Here is a 15,819-nt window from a genome sequence, read left to right on the forward strand (position 1 = left end):
ATACCTGTAGTGGACTCCAGCTTATAGCTCCTGGACCTATTTTACCCATTAAACTACAGTATCTCGGATGAACACAAGTATGACATTTCTCCCATTAAACACCCAAAACAATTAACTAGCTACATTATACATATATATAATATATATATTTCAACATCATTAAAATGCCTTCAACAAAATTACTTCAACATTATTAAAATGCCATCAATTTTATTATTACATCAATTTTGTTAAGCTTATGCATTATAATCTAATTTGAGTGTTTGTATTTCTTTAGGAAACGCTGCAAGCAAGCCATCGCCTCCACCACCGACACGTGCCCCTGTCACCAACTCCTCGCCACCTCCAGCTTCTAAACCAGCTTCCTCCTCCCCGGGTTTTGGCGACCTTCTCAATCTCCTGTTTGCTTCTCCTCGTCCTCAGAAGGTCTCGCGCCCCAAGCCACAGGTGGTGAAACAGCCACAGAAGCCTCAGGTGTTGGAGAAACACGACACAAAGACCTTTGTTGACATGGTTCTGGAGTTTATACGACCAGTCTTCATCAGTATTATTGGCAAGGTGGGTGTGGTTGGGTCAAAGGTGGGATTTGGTGGGTCAAAGGTGGGATTTGGTGGGTCTAGTGGGTGGGTGCTTTTGTTGAGTCTAGAGTGGGTGCTGATGAACTCAGCATGGATGCTGGTGGATTTGAATACAATACAGGAGGGAATAGGAGGTTAATTAGTCCTTTACTGTGGTGTAGGCTAATTCTAAAATTAAAATTTTGGAACATATCCCCCCCCCCCAAAAAAAAGGAAAGAAACCTGCATCTTGAGGTTATCTTGAGATGAGATGATGCATAGCCACAATACTGCCACTGTACAAGTCACATTACCAATTATTGAAAATCATTACCTTCATACTAATGACTAGCGTATACTAGTACTGTAATTATTTCCTTTGCCCTGTATTTCTTGTATTTTATGCCAGCAGGCTGATCTAGACTGGATGTCAAGCATTTTATAATAATAACAACAACTTGTATTTTTTGGTACAGGATTATCTTGGATATCTTGCTTGCTCTTAGTAAGATAATTTGTATACCATGGCTACTCTTCTATGTATGCCATCTAACTTTAGTTTTATTATTGCAATTCTTTTGATAATTACTTACTTTATTCTTACATTTTTACAATTCTTACAATCTGCATCACTTTTTCAAATTGTGTTCATTCATTAATATATCACTGGAATCATCAGTATATTGTTTACTGTATAACTTGAACTGTCACTATATAATTGGAACAATCACCTGACAGTATTATTTAAAGTGGCATCATAAACATGATGCCACAAGAGGCATCTGACATGACTACCAGGAGGATCCCGGTAGTACAGTCAGGTTCGTTCTCGACATGCAATTGAGAATTCCAGGTTCGAATCCCAGGTGGGAACATTTCCTTTCACCTAATGCCTCTTCCCCTAGCAGAAGCCAAACGTGTATGAATACACTCATTTCCTGTCCCCTGACACAATGAATTGATTAATAAATTTCATAACTCAGTGAGCCTGCATGTAGTGTGTTTGTCTCTGGATTATTGTCAATACATCACTGTGCAAGTCAGTCAATATAACTATTGCCAGTACAGTACTGGATGGGTGACTGCATGGACAGCTTCACGCATGGCTAGAAGCACCTAGGTAGACCTAACGGACCTGTCCCCAATAATGGTATACAATACCATTATACCTCTTACCATCCATCACTGTAACTGTTACCATAACTGTATCTCAGTGTCTCTGACTGTCTCTCCTCTCTCAGGCGCCTGGCGAGAGCGGTGTAGCGTCTATCAGGGAAGTGACACGGCTGAGCTCCTTGGGTCGTGTGGACGACACTGTCGTTGAGGAGGTCCTCTCGCCCTACTTCTGCTTCAAGAACTACATCGTGAACAAGGCTTGGACACTGACAGAGAGGGGGGTTCGGTCTGTGGCAAACCAGTTCAACCCCGATGAGCAGGCTCGTATGATGAGGATGCTACAAGAGTAATGAACAAGGTATGAAATTGTATGGGATTAAAAAGAATGCTAGGAGAAGGGTAGGGATGTGGTGATTGTAGGGGGAAGATTAGGTGGGAGAAAAAGGGGGATGTTTAGGACAATAAGAGATGTTTGGTTCTTAGATAACAATATAGGATGTTGCAGCATAGACGTTTCTCACTGATGTTTACTTGTTATGCAGACTATTTTTAATCAGTAATAGATTTTAATTTGGTAAATTGCTTAAACTAGCAATTTTTGTTTCTTACAAGAATCTTGTAATTAAAAATATAAACAAATTTCATTAGTTTAGATAACTATTTAAACATAAAATTTCTAGCACTTTTTGCCTGAAATTATACTGATGTGTGATTTTATGGGTAGATCAACTGGTCCCAATATTACTACAGGAAGCATGTGATGTTACTTAGGAAATGTGTTTAGCTTTGTTTCCTATTCAGAATAATTGACTTCTCACATGCTTCTAGTGCACTCTTGCACTTGATTAGTATGTTAAATCTTGTCATTTATATATCTAGCAGTTTCATACTATTTTTAGCCCCTTTGTCAACTTAGAAACTGAGGTATCCCTCAAAATTTATATGCTGTTCTTTAATACAGTAGTACTGTATTGTATTCTTATACTGTATCCTGCTTTTATGATACTGTAATCATTCTGTTCCTACATAATATATTCTTATTATTATACTTTTTTATAGTGTAAAAATACTATTCTTGTATTTCATCCACAAAATGAGATTTTGTATAATTTACAACAATAATGTTCAATCCTGAGGCAATATACAAGCTGGTTTCTTGTTATTTAAAAATTGTCCTCAAGATTTTAATACAAAAATGTAGTCGTACTTGTGTCTTACAATGCTATGAACTACAGAAGCAGTTATGACTGGTCAGGTGTCCCTGGAAATTGTAAACCCTTTTCATATAAGTTTTCAATTGTGTGCATGTCCTTTCTTGTCCCATTATGTGGAGAGATATTAACGATGTTTTAATTTATGTTTACTTTGGATTTTCACAAATTATTTGTGTAACAAGAAACTTTTTTTTTCCTTTACATACAGTATTTCTTTTAAATTACAAATGAGTCAAGTATGAAAACAGTTTAATTTGTATTTTTTGCAAATTTGCTTATCAGGCAGTAGGAGCCACACACTTCCCGGGCAGGAGTTTTGAAAGAAACATTTTCAAAGCTTAACATTCATTTGTACAGTAATGTAGAAAGCAGGCAATGCGCACAATTTTTTTTTTTAAATAATGTAGGTTTGTATGTGTTCTTCAATTCATCTGCTGAATAAAGTAATCTGTTCTAAGATTAAAACAAATATAACAGTAGATGTTCTATATGAGCATTCTCCTCTCCTGACCACCTCTTCCTCCTCAAAAAAAGGAATATACAGTATACCTCTAAGAATGTCTGTTCGAAGTTGGAGGTCAAACATCTGGGGCTAGCCTCACTCAAATTTGCAGGGTAAGTGATGTGGGATATGGGACGGACATAGGCTGGTTGGGATTGGCCTAAGTTAAATGCTTCAAGAAATATTAACAATTATATACACTCCTAGGCCATTTTCATAGTCAAGTGTGAAATATGGCATATGTTTAATGTGGAGTTATCATAACAATGTACAGTAATTTCTTAGACCCATACAGTTGTTTCAGTGGTTCTTAATAATATATATTGAGAGAAGAAAATAGATGGGTAGATAGATGAATATATAAACGGACGGCTGAACACACAAAAAGACCCAGACAACGTTGGGTAAAACACACACACATACCTGGCGGTGCCCTAACCTTGTACTTCCTACCCTTCCGTCAACCTCTCCACTTCCCCTCCCCCCATTCTTTTGACACTCTACTTCCCTCCATTCATCTTTCACATCCCACTTAGCTCCTTGTCTCTTTCATAAAATATAATCCCTGCCCTTCTTCCTCCTCACTCTTCCCCTCCCCCCCCCACACCTGCCCCTTCCCTAAGCCTAGCCCATCTTCCCTTTCGTAAAATATAATATTAGAGAGCAGTGAAGTTAGAGTATGGATTTTAGGAGACAATTTTTCTGATGGAAAAACTCTTCAGGAATCTCAACCAATATTTCACACTTGATCAGAATTGAATCCATGAGAAATGGATGGGTGTGAATAAGTACGAATAATGTATTTTTAAAATTATTTAACTTTAGCCTACCCCGATCAGCCTATGTCTACCCCATACCCTAGGCCATTTCCCCAACAAATTTGGGCAAGGCTAGCTCAGTGTGTTTCATCTCCACCTTTGCACAGACATTCATATGTGTATATACAGTATATGCATCAAATAAATATGGAGCTTTTGGTACAATGGTTCAGTTATATTGTTAATGTTATATAGCTCAACTTTAGATTTTTGGACCCACTTTGGCAGAACAATTACCTCTTTGTTATGTAAATATGTCATTGTTGTTATTTTTCATTTTAAAAGGTTGTAAAAGTTATTCCACAAAAAGTATCGTAATTGGTAAGTTTTATATATAGTATGCTGTACTATATGTTTAACTCGCACACACACATATACATACAGTATATAAATTTTGGTACCAGTCTTTCTTGTAGATACATGTTAACATGTTATTGAATATGGCAGAAAGGGTGAGATTTTCTGTATTTGGTTTTCTTCACTTGAAAAGGAAGTTGAAAAATTAACTCTTCAAAGTTTATTTTACAGTTTCATTGTGGCTTCAAGGTAAGGTAAGGTGGCCTGATTAAGAGATGCAGTTTGTTGACCCTGTCAACATTTTCAAAGGATATAATTTGGCTGCTGCAGCTGAATACTCAATCGCGTCATATTCAGCCAATATGACAACCGTTGAAGTATCAAGTGGGCCATTAGGCCCACTGCAGCTTACCAATCTCCTGTGTTTCAATAATGACTTGGGCAGTATGGCTGGGCTAATGATGGCTGAGGCCCCAGTTGGATGGCAACAGTCATCAATGAAACACAGGAGATTGGTAAGTTGTGGTGGGCCTATTGGTCTATGTGACACTTCACCTCACTCTCATTTATGTATTTAGCTGCTCAAGCCAAATTATATTCACTTGTATGTACTTGTATGTATGTAGTCTTTGAAAATGTTGACAGGGTCAATGAAATGCATCTCTTAGGCAGACAATGGGTCACAATAACGTGGCTGAAGATAAAATGACCAAATCACACAATGTAAAGTGAAGAAACCACATTTTGGTCCATCCTGGACAATTATCACTCTGTCTAGTTTCTACAAGGCTTGATAATGGTCCAGAATAGACTGAAACGTCTTTGTTTCTTCACTTTCTGGTGTGTGGTTTGGTCATCATGCATCTCTTAGTGTCATAATCAAACAGTAAAATTAACTTTTCAATGTCTTTCTAAAGTGAAGAAAATGTAAGAAATGTAGAGGAGATTCATGCTAGAATCATTAATCTCACCCTGTCTGTCATATTCAGTATTATATATACAGTACAGTATATTTGCATGTAATTTAGCAAATTAATACACATTTACATTTTAGAGTATAATATATATACCTAAAGATCAAAGTTCAATATATTCAGTGATATATTTTAATATTTTTATATGGGGAATCTCAAGGTTATTGCAGTATTTATACAATTATGGGCAGTACAATACATATGCAAAATTGAGCATTGGAAATTGTTACAAAGAAGGTATAGCCACCAGAAAATAATTTAAATGGAAATTTCAAGCACAATTGGCATTAATATAGTCTACAAAACAGCACTGTAAACTGCATTAGCACAAGAGCTAAAAGTCTAATGTGTAAATGTATGCATCACAGGTAATAATACAATATTGAATATTAACTTTTAAGATTTTTACAGCATAAGCTTAGTGCTTCAAGGTTTGTTAACATAACTAAGCTGCTATTTTTCAAGTGCACTTCGTCTTTTCTCATGCTGTTTTAGTTTTGTAATTTACAGAATATCAAAACCAATATTATTAATCCATGCAGCTAATTTATAAAGTAAAAATGGTTTTTATTTTCTTATGTCCTAAGTAAATAAGTTTAAGTGTAGATTCTAAAGGCATCTACTATCAATTCTTTCAAGCATTCCAAAGGCTTTGTATTTTTGTAATTAAAGAAATTAAAATATATTTTATGGACATGAGATATTGCAAATATGCTCATCATATATTGTTGGATGTAATGCCTGGATATTTCCGATACTGATGACTGGTGGCACCACTCGGTGTTGTGGATGATGGTTTGTTGCGGGTGTGTGTTTAAGTATTATTTTGCCATGTTGTATTTTGCCGAGTACTAATTTTAAAAACTGTACATAGAACGTGCTCAAGCTACAATAGCTTTTGATATTACTTGTAAGATTGAGGCAGAGTTTTAGAGATGCATCTGTGATGCACTTGTGACTTGTATGTAGCATGAGAATGTCTTCAATCAAATGTATAAATCAAATACTTTCTATACTGTTAAACTTGTGGATTTGTTATATCTTATTTATTTCTTATTTATGAGTTACTTAATTGTACAATAATTTAATGCATTTTGTAGATAGAATTTATTTTCTTAACCTTGACAATCTCTGGAGGTGTGGATGTTGAATGAGGCAATAATTCCTTGAATTTGTGTGTTCTTCACAATCAGAACAATCTACAGTATGATGTTTGAGAAATTATTTAAAAGAATAACGGAGGTGAGTAAATACCGATGACAAATTTTTTTGGTCATTACTATATATTCTTATAATTGAATTTGATACAAGTTGATTACAAACTAACCAAATTGTATTCTTAAAACCAATTCTAATTTTAGAAACTATAAACATTTAATTATTTTAATATTATTATTGTTTACCTGATTATGGGCAGCTACTGTATAATAATGATGCATTCTTCATTAAACATTCCATCAAATATTTTAAAATTAACTTGCATAAAGGAGAATAAAACTACAAATTCAAACCAATGTATTGTAATGAAATTTATCTTGTTATTTACAAGGCCCATACAAAGGAGCATTCTGCCTGCAAGCACAACCATTTACCGGTAAATGAATTCTAAATTGAGGAATCGGAAACTTCTTGTGTAAATGCCTAATACAACAGTTGTATCCTACATGACAACACTCCCCTGCACAATGACGTATATGGCTATCGTTGGTGGTTATCATGTTGGTACCGGTCATTAATACCTTCTGTACTGCTGGGAACTATGGACCTCATTGGTTGTCTTAAAAGCAATATATATACAATAAAAAGATTTGCTGAATAAAAGTAAAATATTTTTCTATCACTGTGATTCAATACATATTTTGTTTACATTTGTTTTAAAATGTATTAAAGAAAATGGATGACTGGGCTTCAAAACACCCCGAGAGAAAACGGTAACATTGTGAGGTAACGGATGGAGGCAACCTGAGCTAAGCTACACCAACAAGAGAACCACCAATGCCAGGTCATCTGTCTAGGTATAATAATTATATATATATATATATATTATATATTTATATATATATATAATATATATAAAATGATGGAGATCATCGTGCTTTTCCCAGATTAATATCATTATGCTTATAAAAGTCTCATGACTACGTGCATTTACAAAGACGGTTTGGAACAGGCTACACACACACACACACACACACACACATACATACATACATACATACATACATACATACACATACACACAAACAAACTGGGGTCGATGGAACAAGCAGTGAGAGCTTCTCATGATAGTGTAGTTTTAACAAAATACTGTACTATGATCACACCACCATGCTGAGTGCAGAGGCTTGAGTGATGTTACTCATAATAGACACACCACCACTTGTTGCAGCAGCCACAAACTCAAGGTGCAATATTTGGAAACTTGAAAACGGTGAATAAATCTCGTGTACAAGAAGTGGTAAGTAAAAGGAAAATGAGGCTTTTTCAAGAGACGCCTAGTATATGTGATTTATTCATTATGAAGGCGAGTGCCTGCAAATTTGGTGAAATTGGTCTTGTACAACACAATTTCAATAAATCATTGCTGTATTATAGTTCAACACATTTTAACTATGCCACGTAGCCCTCGACTCAATGGAGAAAGAGGAGTGCGCATGTGATTGGCTACTAAATAGTAGAGAAAGGTGGTCGATTAGGAGATTGGCTACTGGATACATGACATCACAAATTCCCCCCCCCCCACCTCTCAAGCTAGCAGCATCATATCTGCCTGTTCATCTTTTTAAAAAAATATAACAGCAATCTGGTAGTCAAAATGGGTTGCCTATAACAATGAAGGCATTGTTGTAAAATCTCACAAACAGCATGATGGCTGCAAACAAATGTTCACAACATTCACGATCAGTGCGAGTGCAACACACTTGTCATATTGGTAAAAACTTGCCTAATAATAGATCCTATTAATATTTAGAAATATCACAAGATCTCTGCAGCTTTAACCACAGTCATCTTCACATTCACTAGGAGGGAAAAAAATTATGTTTTGTTTTGCACTAAAAACTGCTTATGCAAGAAACTGTTTATTGCTAATTTTCCGCAGGTAACTATAGCTCAGGATGTGTAATATAACAAAGCAAGAACATAATATGTGAATTTAAAACCAATTTGGGTTCCAAGTAAATGAACTTCTAAGTATAACTTTACACGAGTGTCAAATGATATTTTAGGCTGAAACTGCCTTAAATAGCAAGTCACAAATAAGGAAAGGGAGGCAGCAATAATAACAGTGAAGGAGGCAGTGATAATTGAGATAGGTTGAAGACAGACAAGAGGGGAATAATAAGTAGTGATGAGATGATCCTAAAATTTCTAACGATTCCAATACTGATGCCAATTCCACTATAAAGTCTCGATTCCAATAAAATTATTGATTCCAATTCTTTCCAAAAATGTAATTGGCTATGTATTTTTCTGAAAAGTTTGTATTTTAGTTTGGAAAAAAATTAATGACTGGCATTATGAGCATGGTAACTGTATTAATAATATAATAGATTTAATAGAAAACAATTGATAAATCCAATGATTATTTGCTTTTCTGTTGGTCCAGCAGTCACAAGTAAAGGATAAATGTGTAGAACTTAATTTCCTCCTGTATCTTGTTTCTAAAATTCATATACATATCCTGCACAATATATTCTTTTAATATTTTCTGGAAGGAATTTGATAATTTGGGTTCATGATAGTTTGAAGTCTTGAGTCTTGTAAACTCCATATCTTCTACAATAAAGGTTCTAAGTCAACAGCTATCATTTATCCAATATATTTATGAATTATATGTGCTCTTGGTCATTTATATTCCATTTATTTGTTTATCAATGACTTTAAAGCTGGTTGCCAGGTTATAAAACAACACTTTAGAGTATAATACTAAAGTTGTTAAATGATAATAATTAAAAAAATTTAAATTATTACTTCAAAAAATTAATTTTATTAAATGTTAACGAATAGTTTAAGAATTGGAAAAATTATAGATTTCTCTAGATTCCAATTACTGAAAAATGCTTAATTTTTCAGATTCTCGATACCAATTCTGACTAATTGGTCCCATCACTATTAATAATGAAGACGTGAAGGAAATCAAATTGAGAGGTTAGCAAGAAGATAATGGAGGGAAAATATTAAGGATATAATATTAAGTTACTGTATATGCAAGAATAGAATAATAAAGGAAGAAAGGAAAGAATAATAAGAGGTAAGCAAGCATTCAATAATTACAGGGTAGCAAGGAGGCAATAACGAATTTGAGGAAATAATGAAGTTAACGAGGGGGGAAATAACGGTGCTGTTCAATAAAAATAAATATTTTACGAAAGAGATTTGGTTGCTCAAAGCAAGAGGAAAATTAAAAAAAAACAAAAAAATCATCTGAGGCTTTGTTAACCTTGAATAAATGAAGCATAGAAATAAAACTCGTACATACAGTATAATTCACATTTGAAAAAAGAATCAAGTTACTAAACTAAGGATTTAGTACTCACAGATCAGTGGGAACACAAAGCACTCACTTGAGGCGCACACACACTTGGAGGCAAACACACACTTGGGATAAGGGGGCTCTCAAGCGAAAGTGCATGAAATAGCGACCCGAATTTTTGAACTTGTCTGCTCCCGTTCGACACGAGCAGGACCTGGGCGGTCCTGGGAGCAAACCCACGCGAGAAACACAAGGCCGCTGTCACAAATGGGTAACTCTTGGACACATGCCTCTCATATTTTTCCATGCCTCCTCCCACCCCCTACACACATGCCTATATAGAGGAGTTTTATTAGTTTATATACAAAATGTACCTTTAGATTATAACAGAGCACTGATAGGTTGCACCAAAGAGTGTTCTACATATTAATTTACATGGTGCAAAAATAGGTTAAAATTATACAATACTGGAAATTTTAAAATTTAGGAATTTACTTGGTTTAATAATAGGTAGTCAAAATTCATTGATTACATTATATACAAACTAAGATGAACAACTAAAAGGCACTCTGTAGAAATCTGGCATTAGTACTGTGGAAGCTAAAGTTAATTGCTGCGTTAATGAGTGAATGAGAACCAGACCGTCACAATGGGTATAAGAGAAGGGTGAATGAATATTATGAAAGATTGACTCAGGAATTTCTGTGAATATACAGAGGAAAATTCATTGAAAAATAATTAAGGTTGATTGCGTACCTCCATATCTTGGGCAATCTTCAATGTATTGGTTATAAATAATATACCAGTACTTATCAGGCTTTCTTACTGGTCCATTAGCCTTAAGCTTCTATTAATGCTATGCTTCATCACTGCTTGCTGGTGCACCAATCAGGCTCTTTCTGGTTCATTTGCCATACATTCGTATTGGCCCTGTGTTCCCTGACCGCCCTGGTTATCAAGTGTCGCGGGACCGCAAGAATGTACTTTTATACGCTATGACTGTACAGGCACTCTAACGCGGCCAGGTTATGCTTATGTTTATGCCACGCTTGCATCTCATTCACCTCCTAAGGGACGCTCACTACTTTTATCTCGGTACCCTGTACTTCAAATTCATTAACTGGTACAAAATATTTTGTTTAGTCCCATAAGAGGTGGAATTAATGCTAGCAGAATTCCTCCTATTTTAGTGCCGAGATGAGGTTGGTTTATCAAATGTAGAATAAAGATGTTATTTTTTTTTAAATATCTTGGCTGGCTATAGGTTATTGAATTTTGTACTTTGTACATATATATATATATATATATATATATATATATATATATATATATATATATTATATAATATAATATACTGTATAATAATGTTGTACCTAATAGCTAGGCTGCACTACTTGGCCAAGTATGCAAGGTCAGATTTACGTAAGAGTGATTTTCGTTATTTTCATATACAGTACAGTATTGGTTTTCAAATTGGTTTATTCCAATTAATATTAATATATTGTATTAAGAGCATAAATTACTGATTTAGTTATGTTAGATTAGGTTCGGATAGGTTAGTTAGGTTAGGTTTGATCAAATTTCTATGTTTTAATTCAAATTAAAAAAAAAATTAAACTCGAATATTGAATGATAAAGCTTTCCATTATAAGATTTTTTTTTAAATATATAATTTCCGGAAAACTTGGCCTATAAGGTACAACATTATATATATATATTGTATATAAATAATATACATTTTATATACTGTACAATATCAGAAAAATTTTGTTGACAGTTCTGGAAACTTGACAGCTTAATGGGATATTATTTAATAGTCTTGACTGGAGATTTCGGCTGTGGTTCAACCAGTCACAAATTATCTGTTAAAGCATCAAATTTGAGACTTATTGTCACCAAACTAGTTCTAAAATCTCTCAAACAAAATGGTTACATGACTAGAAGGAACACCTGGATAATTGAAAACCTAAGTTTCACCCATATAAATTGACCTATGCGTAGAGCAGCCTGTACGCGATAAAATATGATCATTGCAAATACGCAACAGATATTTAACCTAACATCTTAAAGAATACTTCAATAGTATTTTTTACTCTGGAATACAGCTAGAATACTCTCTAATGCGTGGGCCGGATCCCGGACTCCCTACAGTCTCAAAAACATACCATGAAGGGAAGGTCGTCTCTGCAGAGGACTTCAGCCCTGTTATACAGTATTTAGTGTTTGTGGGGTTGGAGGGATGGCTAGTGAAAGTTATGTGTAGCAGGATACATTTGGGTGGGGTGAGGGTGGAGGGAAAGGTGATGGTGAAGGGTGAATGTGGGGAGTAAGAATGGAAGGGTTAAGGGGAGGGTGATGGAGAAGTGAGTGAGTTAGTGTAATAGGGGCGAGTGGAAAGGTGAGGGCAAGAATGAAGTACAGAAGGAAAAGATTGTTTTTATCTACGACAAAACCTGTGCATAACTACCTTACCTAGCATTAGTCTACTTTAATAATCAGCTCAATTAAAATCACCTGTTTTCAACTCCCTTTGTTTTATTCATGTACATACACACAGGTAATTACACACACACATGCAAGAAGCATTGAACTATAGGCCAGTGTCCCTAACTTGAATACTATCCAAAGTGTCAGAGAAGATCGTGAGGAATGATTTTGTAGCATATCTGGAGAAGAGACTTTGTAACACTACTGATATGCTTAAGTGATGCCAAAGCTTGCCTCACAGGGTTAATAGAATTCTATGACCAGGTGACAAAAATTAAGCATTAAAGAGAAAGGCAGGCAGACTCCATTTTCTTGGAATGTTAGAAAGTATTTGATAATATCCTATAAGAGGCTGGTTCATAAGTTGGAGAAACAGGAGTGACAAGTAAGGTGCTCCAGTGGATAAGTACCTAAGCAACAGAAAACAGAGTTACTGCAAGGGGGGAGACTTCAGAATGGCGAGATGTCACCAGCAGTGTCCCACAGAGTTCTGTACTCAGAACCAGAATATATATCCTGTTTGATATATATCAATAATCTTCCAGAGGGTATAGACTCTTTCCTCTCAATGTCTGCTGATAATGCAAAAATTACGAGAAGGACTTAAGAAGAGACTACAAGACGACCTTGACAGACTCGAGGAATGGTTCAACAAAAGGCTACTAGAGTTTAACTCCAGCAAGTGTAGTACTGTACTCAGGGAAAGTTGAAAATTGCAGTTTGGCAGCTGGATGCTGCTTCTGGAAACTTAACTTTTTAAGACTGCTCATAGCCCAGTTGATAGAGCGTCTGCCTCATATGTATGGGTTCCACGGTTCGCGACCCATACAGCTCAGGTGAATGGAAAGACTACTTAAATTAATCCTCACATTACTAGAAGACAGAAGAGTTAGGGTTGACATGATTACCACCTACAATATTCTCGGGAATTGACAGGATACACAAAGACAAATTTTTAACACGAGTGTTACACAAACAAGAGGACACAGGTGAAAACTTTGTACCCAAATGAGTCACACACACATTAGAAAGAATATTTAGTTAACAGATGGAATGCACTAGGCAGTGATGTGGAGGAGGTAGACTCCACACACAGTTTCAAATGTAAAGATATGATAAAACCCAATAGGTTTAGGAGCCTGTACATCAGTTGATAGATGGTTGAGAGCCAGGACCAACAAGTTGAAGCTCAACCCCTGCAAGTACAATTAGGCGAGTACTCATAAAGATTCAGAAGTTTGTAAGACGGCTCATCCCAGAATTCCTAGGGATAAGATAGGGAGACTGGAGGCACTAAACCTCATAGAAAAGTAGAGAGAGGGGGATACATAATAGATATATCAAATACTTTGGGGAGATTTACAGAGTGGGAAAAAATAAGAGGAAATATTGAGTACAAGAGGACATGGATGGAAGCTTGAGACTCACAGTAATAGAGATGTTAGAAAGTCTTCTTTTTGCATAAGAGTAGAGGGAAAATGGAATGAACTTAAGGAGCAGGATGTAGAAGCAAGCTCCATTCATAATTTTAAAAGTAGATATGATGGGGAAATAAATCAGCAGTCATAGCATTAAGACAACCATAGGTTGGAAATGTGGAGTCCAGGAGCTAATGCTTGATCTTGCAGGCACAAATAGGCGAGTAAACATACACAGGACCCAATACAGTATGTAGAGTTTAATCCTGAGAGTAACTTATGAAAGATTATTTGCCGTTTTCTTGATCAGCAGCAACGACCACAATGTGCAACACCCTGATCGGCAGATCTTCTCTTTTGTGAAGAATGTAATGTGACCTAACTCATTCAAAATCCACCCCTCACCCCTCCAGGAGGTAACTCAAAACCCACCAATGAACACAATGGTGGGTTGTGCTGTCACTATGTTTCAAAACCCACCAATGGACCTTCTAGTGCTGTCACAATGTTTCATAACCCACCAATGGACCTTCCAATGCTGTCACAATGTTTCAAAACCCACCAATGGACCTTCCAGTGCTGTCACAATGTTTCAAAACCCACCAATGGACCTTCCAGTGCTGTCACAACGTTTCAAAACCCACCAATGGACCTTTCACTGTTACCCTATAGTCTCAAAACCCACTCCTAGACTCTCCAGGGCTGCACTATTGACTCAAAACCCACCAACGTGGACATTCCAGTGCTGTCCTACTGGCTCAAAACTAGTCCGTCCTCATCAACAAAGGCCAAATGTTCATTCTGTGCAGCTGCCTGCAAGCTACCTTGTTTATGAATGAAAAACTATATATTCATGACTCTCGGCTGATGATGATGATCAAACATTTTTCATTTTTCATCAGTGCTTTGCTGATGACCTCTGTTGGAATTGTAACTCCATAAATGCTTCACTTGTGTACTTCAAATGTAAATAATTATCAACAGAACCTAAATACCTAATCTAACCTGATGGGGAACTGTCGAACCCAGCATGTGTGATACACTCAGACAAGCTGTGTGACACACTCTTGTTTTATCTTTGTGATATACTTAACATCTAGCCCTCATGATACACAGCTAGGACCCATGATACACTCAGATCTAGGACCCATGGTACACTCAGATCTAGGACCCATGGTACACTCAGATCTAGGACCCATGGTACACTCAGATCTAGGACCCATGATACACTCAGATCTAGGACCCATGATACACTCAGATCTAGGACCCATGGTACACTCAGATCTAGGACCCATGATACACTCAGATCTAGGACCCATGGTACACTCTGATCTAGGACCCCATGGTACACTCAGATCTAGGACCCATGGTACAATCAGATCTAGAACTCATGGTACACTCTAAAGCCAGTTCTCATATAAAGAGAACAAATCATGATGATTGTGTTTCACATTAGCTCCAGTTGTACAGAGTGAGATGTGTGAATGATCTGCTTTTCATATCCACAACAAAACTGCACGTCTAACAACCCTCACGACCTTAACCACAACTACAAATAATGTTACTATACCTATGGTTTTCTTACAAGAATGCAAGTAATAATACTTTTAACATCAATTTGTTTCATACGAACTCTCTATTATAGCACCGAAGGATGCCAAAGTCTATTTTGGAAATGCTCGCTGATTTAGAATGATTTACTTCACACAGTTGTATTTGGAAATTTTTGTTTGCCAAATAGAATACATTTGCTCAAAAAATACTGTAATGTGTTTTGCAGTCAGTGGTAGTTAGGTAATTAAAGCAGCCCATCCTAAGGTTTCCCAACATCAAGAAAACGGCCATTTTAAAGTGCCCTAACCTACCAGAGAACCTAAAACAAAAAACGGGACAGTACATCACTTTTGCGAGCTGCTCCCATTATTTAGTACAACAATTTTTGGCCTTATGTGACGTATACGA

The 15,819-nt window shown here is 36.1% G+C and overlaps 1 protein-coding gene across 2 annotated transcripts in view; it reads left to right on the forward strand.

The window, feature by feature from the left end:
* LOC123757202 (uncharacterized) overlaps window positions 1-3,361 on the forward strand; it is a 41,158-nt gene extending 37,797 nt beyond the window's left edge. For both annotated transcript variants that reach the window (XM_045740670.2, XM_069323634.1), the window contains exons 9-10: window positions 278-558; window positions 1,799-3,361. In XM_045740670.2, the coding sequence (XP_045596626.2) occupies window positions 278-558; window positions 1,799-2,023 (506 nt within the window). In that variant the 3' untranslated portion in view covers window positions 2,024-3,361. The remainder of the gene's footprint in view (window positions 1-277; window positions 559-1,798) is intronic.
* Window positions 3,362-15,819: the final 12,458 nt, after the last annotated feature.

The sequence above is a fragment of the Procambarus clarkii genome, chromosome 13 (assembly GCF_040958095.1).
Source record: "Procambarus clarkii isolate CNS0578487 chromosome 13, FALCON_Pclarkii_2.0, whole genome shotgun sequence".
In the NCBI taxonomy this organism is placed as follows: domain Eukaryota; kingdom Metazoa; phylum Arthropoda; class Malacostraca; order Decapoda; family Cambaridae; genus Procambarus; species Procambarus clarkii.